General features: G+C 38.5%; 1 protein-coding gene across 1 annotated transcript in view; it reads right to left on the reverse strand.

The window, feature by feature from the left end:
* The window catches only part of LOC107591035 (T-cell immunomodulatory protein-like), a 158985-nt gene that overhangs the window by 89077 nt on the left and 57179 nt on the right, over window positions 1-12729 (reverse strand). Inside the window, exon 9 of the mRNA XM_016280039.1 lies at window positions 5863-5957. Coding sequence (XP_016135525.1) covers window positions 5863-5957 — 95 coding nt within the window. The remainder of the gene's footprint in view (window positions 1-5862; window positions 5958-12729) is intronic.

The following is a 12729-nucleotide window of genomic DNA, read 5'->3' on the forward strand; positions in this document are numbered from 1 at the left end:
ATTTGTAAATAATGAGAGCCGTAGCCAGGAGTGGTGGAGGATCTGGCAGATTGGGGGTTGGGGTTGGTGGGCGAAAAAAAAGTGTCTTTAGCACCATTTTGACAGAGCATACATACATACATGAGAGTTGATGATACTGGTGGGAGCGATCTAGCTTGTGTTGCAATGCCAGCTTGCAGCGTGGTAACAGGTTGACATAGTATTACAAGAGATGGACAGTTTTCTAATAATTTGCATTGAGGTAATTTGCATGAAAGTGTAAAAAATTTATTTAAATCACATTTATGAATCATATTTATATTACAGTAGCATTTAAAAGTTTGAGGACAGTACGACTTTTTTTTAAAATAAATTAATACTTCTATTCCGCAAGAATGTATTCATTTGATCAAAAGAGATAGAACACACTTTTATAATGTCAAAAAATTCAAATAAATGCTGTTCTTTTCATCAAGAATTTCTGGAAAAAAAAAAAAATTTCTGTTTACACAAAAATACTAAGCAGCACAACAATTTTTAAACAGTAGTAATATTTCTCAATATGAGGCTGGACAAAGTACACGACTTGAGTGAAAGTACAGATACTAACTCTAGAAGAGTGATTACTGATAGGCTGTCAAAAAAGTCAGGTTTTAGAGAAGAAAAAAAATCACTCACTGACTTTCAAAGCTGCTGCATAGTAACGACTTTCTACTTCGAGGACCTTGATAGAAATGTAGTGGAGTGAAAAGTACGATATTTGTCTTTCAAATGTAGTGAAGTGAAAGTCATAAGTTTCCAAAAAAAAACAAGACTCAAGTAAAGTACAGATACTCAAAAAGTGTACTTAAGTACAATACTCAAGTAAATGTACTGCATTACTGACCACCTCTGTCAATATCACTGTTTTAACTGTATTTTTGATCAAATAAATGCAGCCTTGATGCACATAATAGACTAATATATAAAAACTCAAAACTTCTGAACAGTAGTGTATGTTAAAGTGATAGTTCACTCAAAATTAAAAATTATTTCATCATTTATTCCTTCATGTTGTTCCAAACCTGTATGACTTATTTTCTTCCGTGGCCCACAAAAAAACAATATAAATAAGGTTTTGTATGCACAGAACTGTCCATACAAAACAACACTAATCCCACTGACTTTCATAGTACAGACAAAAACACAAAATACATCTTTCAAAATGTTACACAGAAGAAAGAAATTCATACAGATTTGGAATGACATGAAGGCATGTAAATGATAACTTTTTCATTTGTTAGTGAACAATTCCTTTAAAATATTATTACATGATTAATATTGATTGCCTATATTTATTTTTCAATAAGGCCCTTTCACCATTTAAAAGCATTAAGCCATGTGCTTAATGGGTATTTAATATACAATCAAATAAATACAATTAACAGTTTTGCTGTCTTTGTCAACGATTACAGTGACACTGGCAACAGACATTCAGTATCTCGTGGGCCAGAGTAATGTTCAAAAACAAGTGGGATATATATTCAATATTTCAACTGTTCCAGCACTGCTCTAGTGAGAAATCATTAGTATCGATTATGTTTTCACTCGTTCTTCAGAGTTAAGTAATGCAAATCACAAATAACTCAAATTCAAAAGAAGAAGTCTCAATGCCATAACTGCAGGATAAACTGTCAAAACTGAGAATTACCATAATTACGCTTAACAAAAGTCAAAGAACAGCTTTTTCACAGACGTGGTTAGACACGAGATGTGGGCGGTGAACCATATGGTTTGTTTATAATGGGAATCGTTAGATCCCTAATCTGTACAGGTCATAGCATAAATGTCTTTCAGAGGCGTATGAGGTTTGATAAACTAAAATAGGCGCGGCATCTTACTGCAGTGGAGCCAGATCAGCTTATCGAAAAAAAAAAAAACCTTCACTGACTACATAAAGGCGAAATTGATGAAAAAAGTTGTCCCTTGACAGACTAGTTGTTGTGAATGTTAAAGCACAGAACATTAGCAGGAGTCACTTAAGGAAAGAACTAATGACTCGGCCTGTGCAGTGCCCTCAAAGGAAAGCTCTAAGGACTTCTTCAGAATTGTTTCAGATGACATTAAACAGAAAGGATGCAACTAGCATTTCACAAAAAATGTCCAAGGTTGAAATCCAGATCTGTCAGACATTTCATTGCACGTATACTGCAGATGCTTCATGTAGCACGATGCACCATTAACCACAGTTGTACCTTTAATTCTGCGGCACAAACACACAAAGCCCTAGAAACCATTCTGAACACTTTAGCAACTGCCTAGTTGTCTAAAACTTTGCCAATGACAAGAATCCAACTGTGCACAAATCTGTGGAGTTTTCTGTTGAGCTCTGTGCGCTGAGTTTCTGGGAGGAACTGCTCATCAGATAAAACTTATATTTTGGCTAATTTCTGATAATGCTTTCAGCTGCCAATAAGTGCGCAGCCCTCTCAGCTCCCATTAGCACATTTTACCATATTCAAATCTGCACACATTCCCCCTTAATCAGTTTAATGTTAAAAACCATTCAGATTCTGTGTGGGTCAACTAACAACTCATGAGTGGCAGCATACAAGCCGAACAGGTGGTGCTGTGACACGAGGGGAACGAGACTCCATGAGTAATGACAGAATCACCAGCTGCCTGAGAGAGAGACTAAATGAAGGCCTCAGTGCACTGTATGGGCTAAGCAGATAATGGCCAATCTAACCTCCTCAGGAGATGTCACTACACGGAAGTCTGGGAAATGTAGCCCTCAGTAGCTTTGCCCACAGGACACTTACTTCTGATAATTCAGAGATGTCATGATAAAGAGAAGCAGTCAGATACAAAGCAACATCTACACTTACACGGATCAATACCGTTAAACAAACTGCTCAGAGACTGTGACGCTTTAGGTGATTTCAGACTCACGAGATACATAGACAATGAGACAATGAGCAAATATCCAGACAGAGACAAACACACAGGGCAGGCAGATTTCGGAGTGTGAGATGTGAGTGTGAGCGTAAATATTATTTATACTCCTCTGAGAGAAAAAAAGAATGAAATAAATGGCCTGACACACTCAGCTGATGCTGCCAAGCTGGAAACAAAGTCGCTATTACAGAGTACATGAAAATGAAATGAATAAGTGTGAGACGCCCCGGGCTGAGAGAGAGAGAGCAGCTCGGCCTATGAAGGCGTCCATCCCTCCCTCCTTCTCCTGTTCACTTCCTCACGACTCTGTTGAAATTCAATACACACGTACACAGACGCTCACTTCCACCACCTCAGACAATCTATTGCTTCGCTCTCCATCATTTCCTCCCCATCTCTCTTTCTTTCTTGTGCCATGTTTTATGGATGCCGCTTTGCTGCATTGCAGCTTAAGGGATAGTTTAATTCTGTGGTGATCCCAAAGCCCTTCCTCTCTCTCATTCTTTCAGAGCCCGGAAATCATGCCTACAATTCAGGTAATCATTTAAATCTTGGGAAGGGTGAAAAGCGTACAGGTGTGAACGAAATGTGAACATCGGGAAATAGATGTCTGACTGACTGTACAATTTTGAGGACAAAAATGACTGAAAAACTGCTTGTAGAGCTAGAAGCTAAACCTAAAAAAATGTACTAATGAGATTTTTTTTGACAGGTAAAATGGACAAAAAAAATTCTAACAATGCAAACAGTATTTTAAGGTAGCTAAATATTAGGCTAAACGCCAAAGACGATAACTGTAACCATAAAAGTAAAAAAAAAAATTCTAATTCTATAAGAGTATTGAAGTTTACACCACAGCTGCTGTGTAACCATAACAATAAATAGGAATAATATAATTGGAATCACATTAAATACTGTTTTTTTCCAGTTGATGAATGATTAAAACATTGACAGCCAATCAGAATCCACCAGTCTTTGAAGAGCTTGAGCATTTAAAGTAACAGAAAGTAACAGACAACAAAAAAAGGCAAAAAAACAAACAAAAAAAAAACCCCAATTCACTCCATCCCACGTACTATAATAATGATAATCAAATTTTTACTATTTTATGAAAATATCTTAGCGAAAATCTGAAATCTCTTACTGATTTTATTCCTATAAGACATTCTGTTAAGCTTGTCTGAGTTAGCAACAGTAACCAAAGGGGGGGTGGAGAAAAAAGTTTAAAGTTAGCATGAAATAAAAATAGTGATTGTCTTTTCTTCACCTATTGTGATGCACATTATTGGCTTCTTGAATGAGAAGAAGATCATATACACTCTTAAATACAAAGGTTCTTTATTGGCATCAATGGTTCCACAAAGAACCTTTACCATCCATGGAACCTTTTCATTCCACAAAAGGTTCTTTACAGTGGAAAAAGCGTCTTTAGATTACTAAAATGTTCTTCACACTAACAAAAAAAGGTTCTTTTAAGAACTGTTCACTGAAAGGTTTTTGGGGAACTAAAACTGGCTCTTCTACGGCATCGCTGTGAAACCCCCCTTTTGGAACCTTTATTTTTTAATACAATATTCCAGAAACATAAGAATGGCCAGTTTTGATAGTGAATCTGTCCTTAACTAAAGAAAACGTGTAATTTTAAATTTCAAAAATGTACACACACCAACTTTAATTACAATAGAAGTGACTTGGAAGTGGCCATTTATACGGCCAGCCAAAATTGTGTGTGAATGTGTGTGTGTGCGTGAGGGTGATGACAATCGCTGTCCCTAATCACTCAAATGAGTGTGATGTTACATGTTTACACTGTCAATATTAAGCAGATGAGCTGGAAAGGAAAACAGAGAGAATGAGTTTATTTAGCAGACTATGTGTGAGAGAGCGTATTGTGTGATTAGCAGACACACACACCCCTGTCCACACAAACATGCTTAAAAACAGAGATATCCCTGGGCCAATTAAATCATCGACTGCGTTCCTTGACTATAACACAAGCCTGTCTTTTGTTATTCTCCATCTTTTGTCAAGTGTTTGTTTTCTTGTATCTTCTCTTTTCAATACACCATGTGTGCTGCTATGTCTGTATCAGTCTCGTACATTATTTGGCAGCATTGAATAAACTGTGTAGCTTGTTGTTTTCTGAACTCTAAAAAGAATGGAAGGGGAGAGAACGGAGAAGAAAAGAAAGAAAGACCAATAATGGACAGAGAGAATGTGATAAATAATGGAAGAGTCAAATTTTTTTATTTCCTTTCACTATATCTGATGGTGAAGACTAGCGTCTGTGGCAGGCAGACAAAAGCTGACACGTGTTCCCTGCCCTTTACATTCTTGCCCTCTCCAAGTCTCCGTCCACCGTTGTTTCCTTTCTCTCTGGTCCCAGGGCCTGTGACAGGCGGACTGTGTGTGTGTGTGTGTGTGAGGGCAAAGAGATAACCGCTGTCTTCCACTGTGAGGCTGACATTCAGTTAAGAGCATGAGTTGCCAGAACACAGCAGACCTTTACACAATGAGCTCTAAATAACTATATGCCACTATTATTACAGGCTTTTATTGTAATCTATTATCATCATTTGAATCTTCATATATTCAGCGGAAAATATATGCTCTGAATACAAGAAGATTTCCTGAATGCCGCTCATGGGATCCACTGATTGTAAGATCAAACATCCATTTAATCCAAACATCCATTTAAAATTTTGTGCTGGGTAAAAGTACTGGTTTTCTGATCAATTAAAAAAAGATATAAATTGAAATGACACATTCAAATGATTCATCTCTCAAATCTACCATTACTTTTAGAAGTGACAGTGACACAATGCTTAAAACAGTCCTATCTCTGTCCTCACAGCAGCTCTGAGAGCTCACTGACTCTGCAGATGCAAACAGATGAAAGGGTGGGATGGAAGACTGTGACAGAGTAATAACGGAGGGCTTGTGTACCTCTTTCTCTCCAGGCTTGGCCAGGTAAATTGCACTTCTTTCACATTCAGTATCCATGCAGACCGGCAACAGGTGGTCCTGGGAGCCGTCACCGTCTGAGGAAAAACAGAAAGAGGAAGAGTGAGTGAGGAGGTAAAATGAGGTCTATGATATACTAATGCATCTTTTCATTTGGTTCGTAATGCTCCAGACTTCAGCATATGGAGATAACATCATGTGATCTTGAGCATGTGTAATGAAGTGTGTGGCGGCCTGGTGTGTAGCCATTTGTCCTGGTGTCAGAATCCTGTGCCCGAGTCTTTATTCCTTCATGTTTACCACTTGCATGCTTGACACAAAGTATCTACTATTAATATGAAATATTAACAAATGAGGAAATGAATAAAATAAATAAAGAAAAGAAAAAGCAACTCAAAAATAAAGACTGAATAGTGGAAAGAGAAGAACTGGAGGAAGAGCAGTGGAGATACACATTGACATTCATAGCATCTACCACATACCAAATAGCCACGTAGATCAAACCGGCAGCCTGCAGGGAAACAGAGAATTACACGCAAACACACACACAAGTTTATATTTCTATCATGGTGGGGACTTTCCACTTTCGGATTCCTGTAGTGCAAACTGAAAAGCATGATGCTTGCAATGTCAAGGTCATGGGTGTGATGAAATATAAAGGCAGCTACATATACAGTATATATATACAGTATATATATATATATATAGAGAGAGAGACAGATAAATATAATATATATATATATTATGGGTGCCGCAATATGCCGGTATTGACTGGTTTAAGGAATGAAATATTGATATCATGCTAATACTACACATACGATAATATCATAAATAAGCCAGTGCCAAAAACATTGGATGACAGTCTAACATAGTAGATGGCTGTATAACAATGGTTGCCACCTGTCAAAAAAAAATGAAAAAAAAGAGACAATGACGCAGTGTGTAGCTAATACTGCCACACAAAATCATTTCGGAGCAGATGACAGACAAAAGCGAGACACTCTACCCATACCCGAAAAAAAAGTTAGTTCGCCAATGTGAGTTTTTTTTTTTGGATTCTGTTAGACACCCCAGTCTGCACGAAGTGACAATCAGCAGTAAGCATAAAAGGCGGCAATAACACCAACCAACCTGTTCACCCACTTTTACCTCCATCATCCTGCAAATTTCACCATGGTAGGAGGAGTAAATTGTACTTAGTTTACTAGCCCTGAAAAGGGAAATGATACATTAAGGTCTTAGTTGGTGTAATAGGTATTTTTTAATATATTAAATATTACATGTAGGTATTTTTTTATTTTATATACTGTACGTACAATGTAAAAACTGTAAAAAAAAATGTATAAGTACATTGCAAATGATTAATTTAAATGTAAGTACATAGTAGATAAAGGGGTCAAATGACGTTGCTTAAAATGAACATTATTTTGTGTATTTGGTGTAATGAAAAAAACATATTGTTAAAAAAACACATTATTTTCCACATACTGTGCATTATTGTTCCTCCTCTATGCACCGCCTTTCTGAAACACGTTGAATTTTACAAAGCTAATCGTTCTGAAAAGCGAGGTGTGCTCTGATTGACCAGCTATCCAGTGCATTGTGATTGGCCGAATACCTCAAGCGTGTGATGGAAATGTTACGCCCCTCACCATATTGTGATGCCGTGGACGAGACAAAAACATTAAAACCCATTATAAACGAGGCATTTGTTTCATCCAGTGGGGACATAATTACGGATTATAATGACTTATACTGTCTTTTTACGCGTTGCATCGCGCCTCGTAAACATAAAACCTTGTCTGCATTTGTGATTGGAGAAACGACAAACAACAAGCACTACTCTACACTGCTCAAAACTCATGTTTGAATCATCAGTGGCAAATTCTTTAAATATGAAAACGTACTTACAGGCTGTGAGTCAGAACAGCCGGCATTGTTGTCTACTCTACCAGGATCAGGAAACAGTCCTCCATTAAATGCACTGCACACATCTGAATATTTGGGTTGAACTGTTCTGGAACAGTGTTGTAAATACAACTTAACCACTGATTTCTAGTTGTGTCCTCTTTTGGAAGGCCAAACAAAGTATTTTCACTTTCGCAACGAAACACACAGCGTCTCCACGACATGGCGGCGGCTACAGTGAGGATAAAAGTTACACTGGCGTTATGCAAATCTTCCCACACAGTGACGTAGACATGTGGGGGCGTGTTTAAACGAGGTGTTTTAGGAGGGCGTGGACGAGTCTTAACTTTTATAAAGAATATCTCTTTGGGTTTGAGACTTTAGTCTTTGCAACTTTAGGGATCTTATCTATTTACGAACAGCTTGTAACAATCCAAAGTTGAAATTGTATCATATGACCCCTTTAAGGCCACCTAATATAAAGTGTGACCGTGAATTATCTTGGACATGATAATAAAAGAGATAAAATCTGATATTGTGACAGCCATAATATATTTTTTAAATGTACAGAGATCAATATATACTATGCAAGAAAGATGCACAAAGAAATTTGTACAGATAATTTTGCTTTACAAAACCCAGTGAATAAGCTGAATGTGACAGTGGTGAGAATGCAAAGTATTCTTGAATAGATATATGCTGCAAGAAAAGAGAGACGAACAGAATAAAATAACTCTGACCAGTCTTTGGAAAACAAAATGAAACGAATAAAGTCATTCAGTCAATGTGTTATTTTTATTGTGTTTTGTTGTGTAAATATTTTTAATTAATATCTTCGGTTATCAACTTATCTCTCATAGCCCTAAAAAATATTTAGCAAAATACTAACCTCCAGTTTGAATTAATACAGTACTTAGTATGTTAAATAAGCCATTTTTTGTGTGTGCTGATCCCCACAGTGTTGCTGACTTAAAAGTAGGGATGTTTGTTCTATACAATATAAGCAAAACCTCATATATACAGTATCCCTTTATCACCAACAATCAGAGTGGAGCTGCCTTCCATTCTTGAGATAAAGAATCTATGCTGCTTTTGTTTTCTGTATTTTAAGAGCTTTCTCTCTCAGTACGTTAGCAGAAGGAGAGACTGAATTCGACTGTGTGTGTCTGTTTGACAATCAAAGCATGTGTAAGCGTACAGTAGGAGTACGAGTCAGTTGCTTATTGCCACTAATGACTTCAGCTTCCTGCTATATAGTACACAAGCACACGTCTAGTAGCTGTAGAAAAACAGCAAAAGCCCTCCATGACACACACAAACTTGTTTATGTCATGATGACTGGGAGTTAAATGCCACATCACATTACATGTGACACTAATTTCAAGCAAGAAAAAAAAATGGTAAAAGAGGACATCTCTGCCATTCGCTACCTTCCTGACAGTGCCCTAGTATTGACTATCATTCAGCTAATGAATAATGCATTTGGCTGTCACATATAAAAAAAATGAAAAGAGCAATTACCATCCTGATAGAGCAGATGGAGAATTTTGTCTAACATATGTTGTGCATTCATAATGACACATCCATGTCAAGACTGACTACATTCTGACAGTGCACATTCATGAATTATAATACTTTTGCACTGTACATGTGTTGAAGGGTGTGACTCTTGCCATTCTGATCAAGCCTCATCTGGATTCTGAATGGAATTTTAGTATGTGGTGTATGAGTGGTTATGAACGAATAAATGAAATGCATTTGTCCGCGTTTCACTCTGTCTCGAATTGCGCTCGCGGAAAGTGCTTGAGAAACAGTGTCTCTTCCGCGGCTCGGTACGCTTTCAACTCGTTTTTTAGTCTTGAGCAAGACTGTACGACATTCACATTACATGATTTGACTGATTTTTATTTATAAAGGGTGACAGTGGAACGCATTAAAAGAAATAATCATTTATGTTTTCATAACCACTGGCCAAATTCAAAAACGAAGCTTAAAATTAAATCATGTTTGAGAGCAAGGGGGCCCCCTGGTGTTTCGGGGGCCCTACGCAGCTTGCATATTTTGCGTATAGGGAGGATCGGCTCTGCAACAATTCCTTTAACAGCACCAAATTTCCCCCTATTTTACACTATCATTCAAGACTTTGGGGTCGGCGTGTTTTTGAAAGAAGGCTGCATTTATTTGACCAACAATATAGCAAGAACAATAATATTGTGAAATATTACAATTTAAAATGTTCTATTTTAATATATTTTGAAACAATTTATTCCAGTGATGGCAAAGCTACATTTTCTGCAGCCATTACTCCATTTAGTAGGGCCCTATTTTAATGATATAAGCGTATGGTCTAAAGCACACAGCACAGGTGCACTTAGGGCATGTCAGAATCTACTGTTGCTAGTTTAATGACAGGAAAATGGTCTAAAGGGGTTGTCCCTATTCTCTTAATGAGTAATGGGTGTGCTTTGGGTGTAACGTGCAATAAACCAATCAGAGTCTCATCTCCCATTCCCTTTAAAAGCCAGTTCCTCTTGCGCCATGGTGGATTCGCTAATTACATGGCAGAATTTGCAAGCAGAAAAATGCTTCTCTAGCAAGGAAACTTGCAAGGATCTGTTTGTGCACGAGGTTAAAGAGTGTGAGAAGACCATTTACGGGACAAGCCGGATTCCAAGGCTATCCATTATGACATGTAGGCATTCTTATATTTATGTACACAATAATAATAACCTTTTACATTTTAATCCTTTAATTTTTCATATTTAAAAATGTTTGTGTGCTGCTGCCCTGTGTGTGTAATAAGCAAAGTGTACACGTGTTGTGGACCTCCCTATAGGCGCATATTACTAATGCGCTCTTTAAACAACAAAAAAAATTGCACCATTGACTTTAGACCAGGTTTTAGTTGGTCAATGGCGCAGTCTATTTCAATTGCCTCAAAAACGTGCCAACAATGCGCCTAAACACACCTTGTTTTCAGACCAGCATGCCCATGGGTGGTGCAGGACGTGAAAATGAAAACTGTGTCGTGATGATACTAGCAAAAAACACATGCGCCGGGTGTATGATACAGGGTTCTTACACCTTTTCCAAATTCAAGCACTTTTCAAGCACTTTCAAGGTGCATTTTAAAGCTTTTCCAGCACTTTAAACTGTGGTAAATGACATGCACCTATTTTGATATGATTGCAATACATGCAGTGACTGCCATAACTGTTTTGCTGGAGTGTTTGGAGCAGAGAAGGATGGCTGGAGAATACTGACGGAGAGAGAGTGCACTAGAGGAGGAGCTGAGAGAAGAAGGTCACTGGGGTGTATCTTTGATCTGCCACTTAGGTGCGGGACGGAGAAGAGAGCCGTGCCATAACTGACAGCCAGGAGTGTGATCAGAATAACACCCATTTCAAATCAAACAAGCGGACCCTCCCTTTTCTCCCTCCCTCGCACATATACTCTGACTCTCTTCCCACCTTCCTCCCACCTCCTCTCACTTCTCGGGAACAACATATACCTTTCACCGCATACCACGTTCCTTTCATTCCGTTCATTTAAAATGAGGCTTTGAAGTGCCTCGCACTCACGATTTCTTTCACCGAAGGTCAAATTTAACACGTATCTCTGCTCGCAGGTGCCGCAAACCCAAATTTTTTTCCCTAATTAAATGCCGATTCAAACATTAGCAGTTAAAAAGGTAGAACAAAAGCATAAATCAAGGCTGCTGCTTTGATGATCAGTACAATTAAACCATTTAAACCAAACCCACGTCCCCGAGGGCCAAGCCTTCTGCTGTTTATAGAAAGCGACACGCGGCGGGACCTATGCTTTCAGTGCCCACTCAAGCCAACCGAACGTATAATGTCAGAATGTGTTCTTGGCTTCAAAGGAAGCCATTCACTTCCCATTACCACCCACTTAATGGGAGCAGCATAGCTATGATTCACCTGTATTGCATGTATGTGTGAGGGGGTGAGAATGCTGCTGGAAATGGTTTGTTTTTGTCTTCACCCCCAGTGTCCATCCGCTGCCACACTCTATCCTGTCAAAGACGTTCACCATCATGAAGCTACAGCCTGTTCCTCACACCAAATCATCTCATAATGACTCTACAGGCTCCTACACTCACACACTACTGCAGCTAATTGGTGCCGACAGTTTGATGCCTGCGTGCAAGTTCTAGACGGTGGTGAAATGCGCATGTGGTAAAGGAAGTTAAAAGCTTTGGAGGGAACCTAAAAACAGAAAAGGAAGATGGAAAAGGACAAAGCGTAGACAGATGTTGATCATTGGGGTTCGGCAAAGATCTTCACACTCCTGTCTCCAGAACAAGCACCTGACACTAATCCAATAAAGCCTTTTTTCTGTGTGAGCCACTATTATTGACTCGGGTACGACGGCGCATACATGGAGAATAGGGCTGCTCTAGCATGCACGTCTCTTTCCATCCCCAACATCATTTATCATCCTAAATCACAGTCTACAGCTCCTTCTCTCTCTCTCTCTATATATATCTTTCAACTCACCCAACCTCTCGCTTTGCATTCCAGACCGTCACTGTGACATCATTTCTGGGAAGCAGTAAAGGTCAGAGACGATGCACCTCAAAGGTTTAAGATGTCATAATCATAGGGCAGCTTACAAAGGCCATGTATGTCCCAACATCCTGCTTACCAGGCAAACAGCATTGCTTGAACACCAGAACATAGTGTAACACAGATTTCACCTACACATGAGGTTATATTTCAAGGTTACCTTTAGAATGGGAAATTAAATACAGCCTTCTTTTGCATTTAAGTGAAACACAGTGACATTGTTTTATGTCATATATTATTTATTTGTGACCTGCCAATGTCACATATCGAAAAGCTCAGCTGCTGCTCACTCTAAAAGGGTATGTTCTTAGGCATTAATAGTTGAGGTGGCACTAATACTTGTGGTGGCTTG

This window comes from Sinocyclocheilus grahami, unplaced genomic scaffold (genome assembly GCF_001515645.1).
Source record: "Sinocyclocheilus grahami isolate Dianchi unplaced genomic scaffold, SAMN03320097.WGS_v1.1 scaffold136.1, whole genome shotgun sequence".
NCBI classification, from domain to species: domain Eukaryota; kingdom Metazoa; phylum Chordata; class Actinopteri; order Cypriniformes; family Cyprinidae; genus Sinocyclocheilus; species Sinocyclocheilus grahami.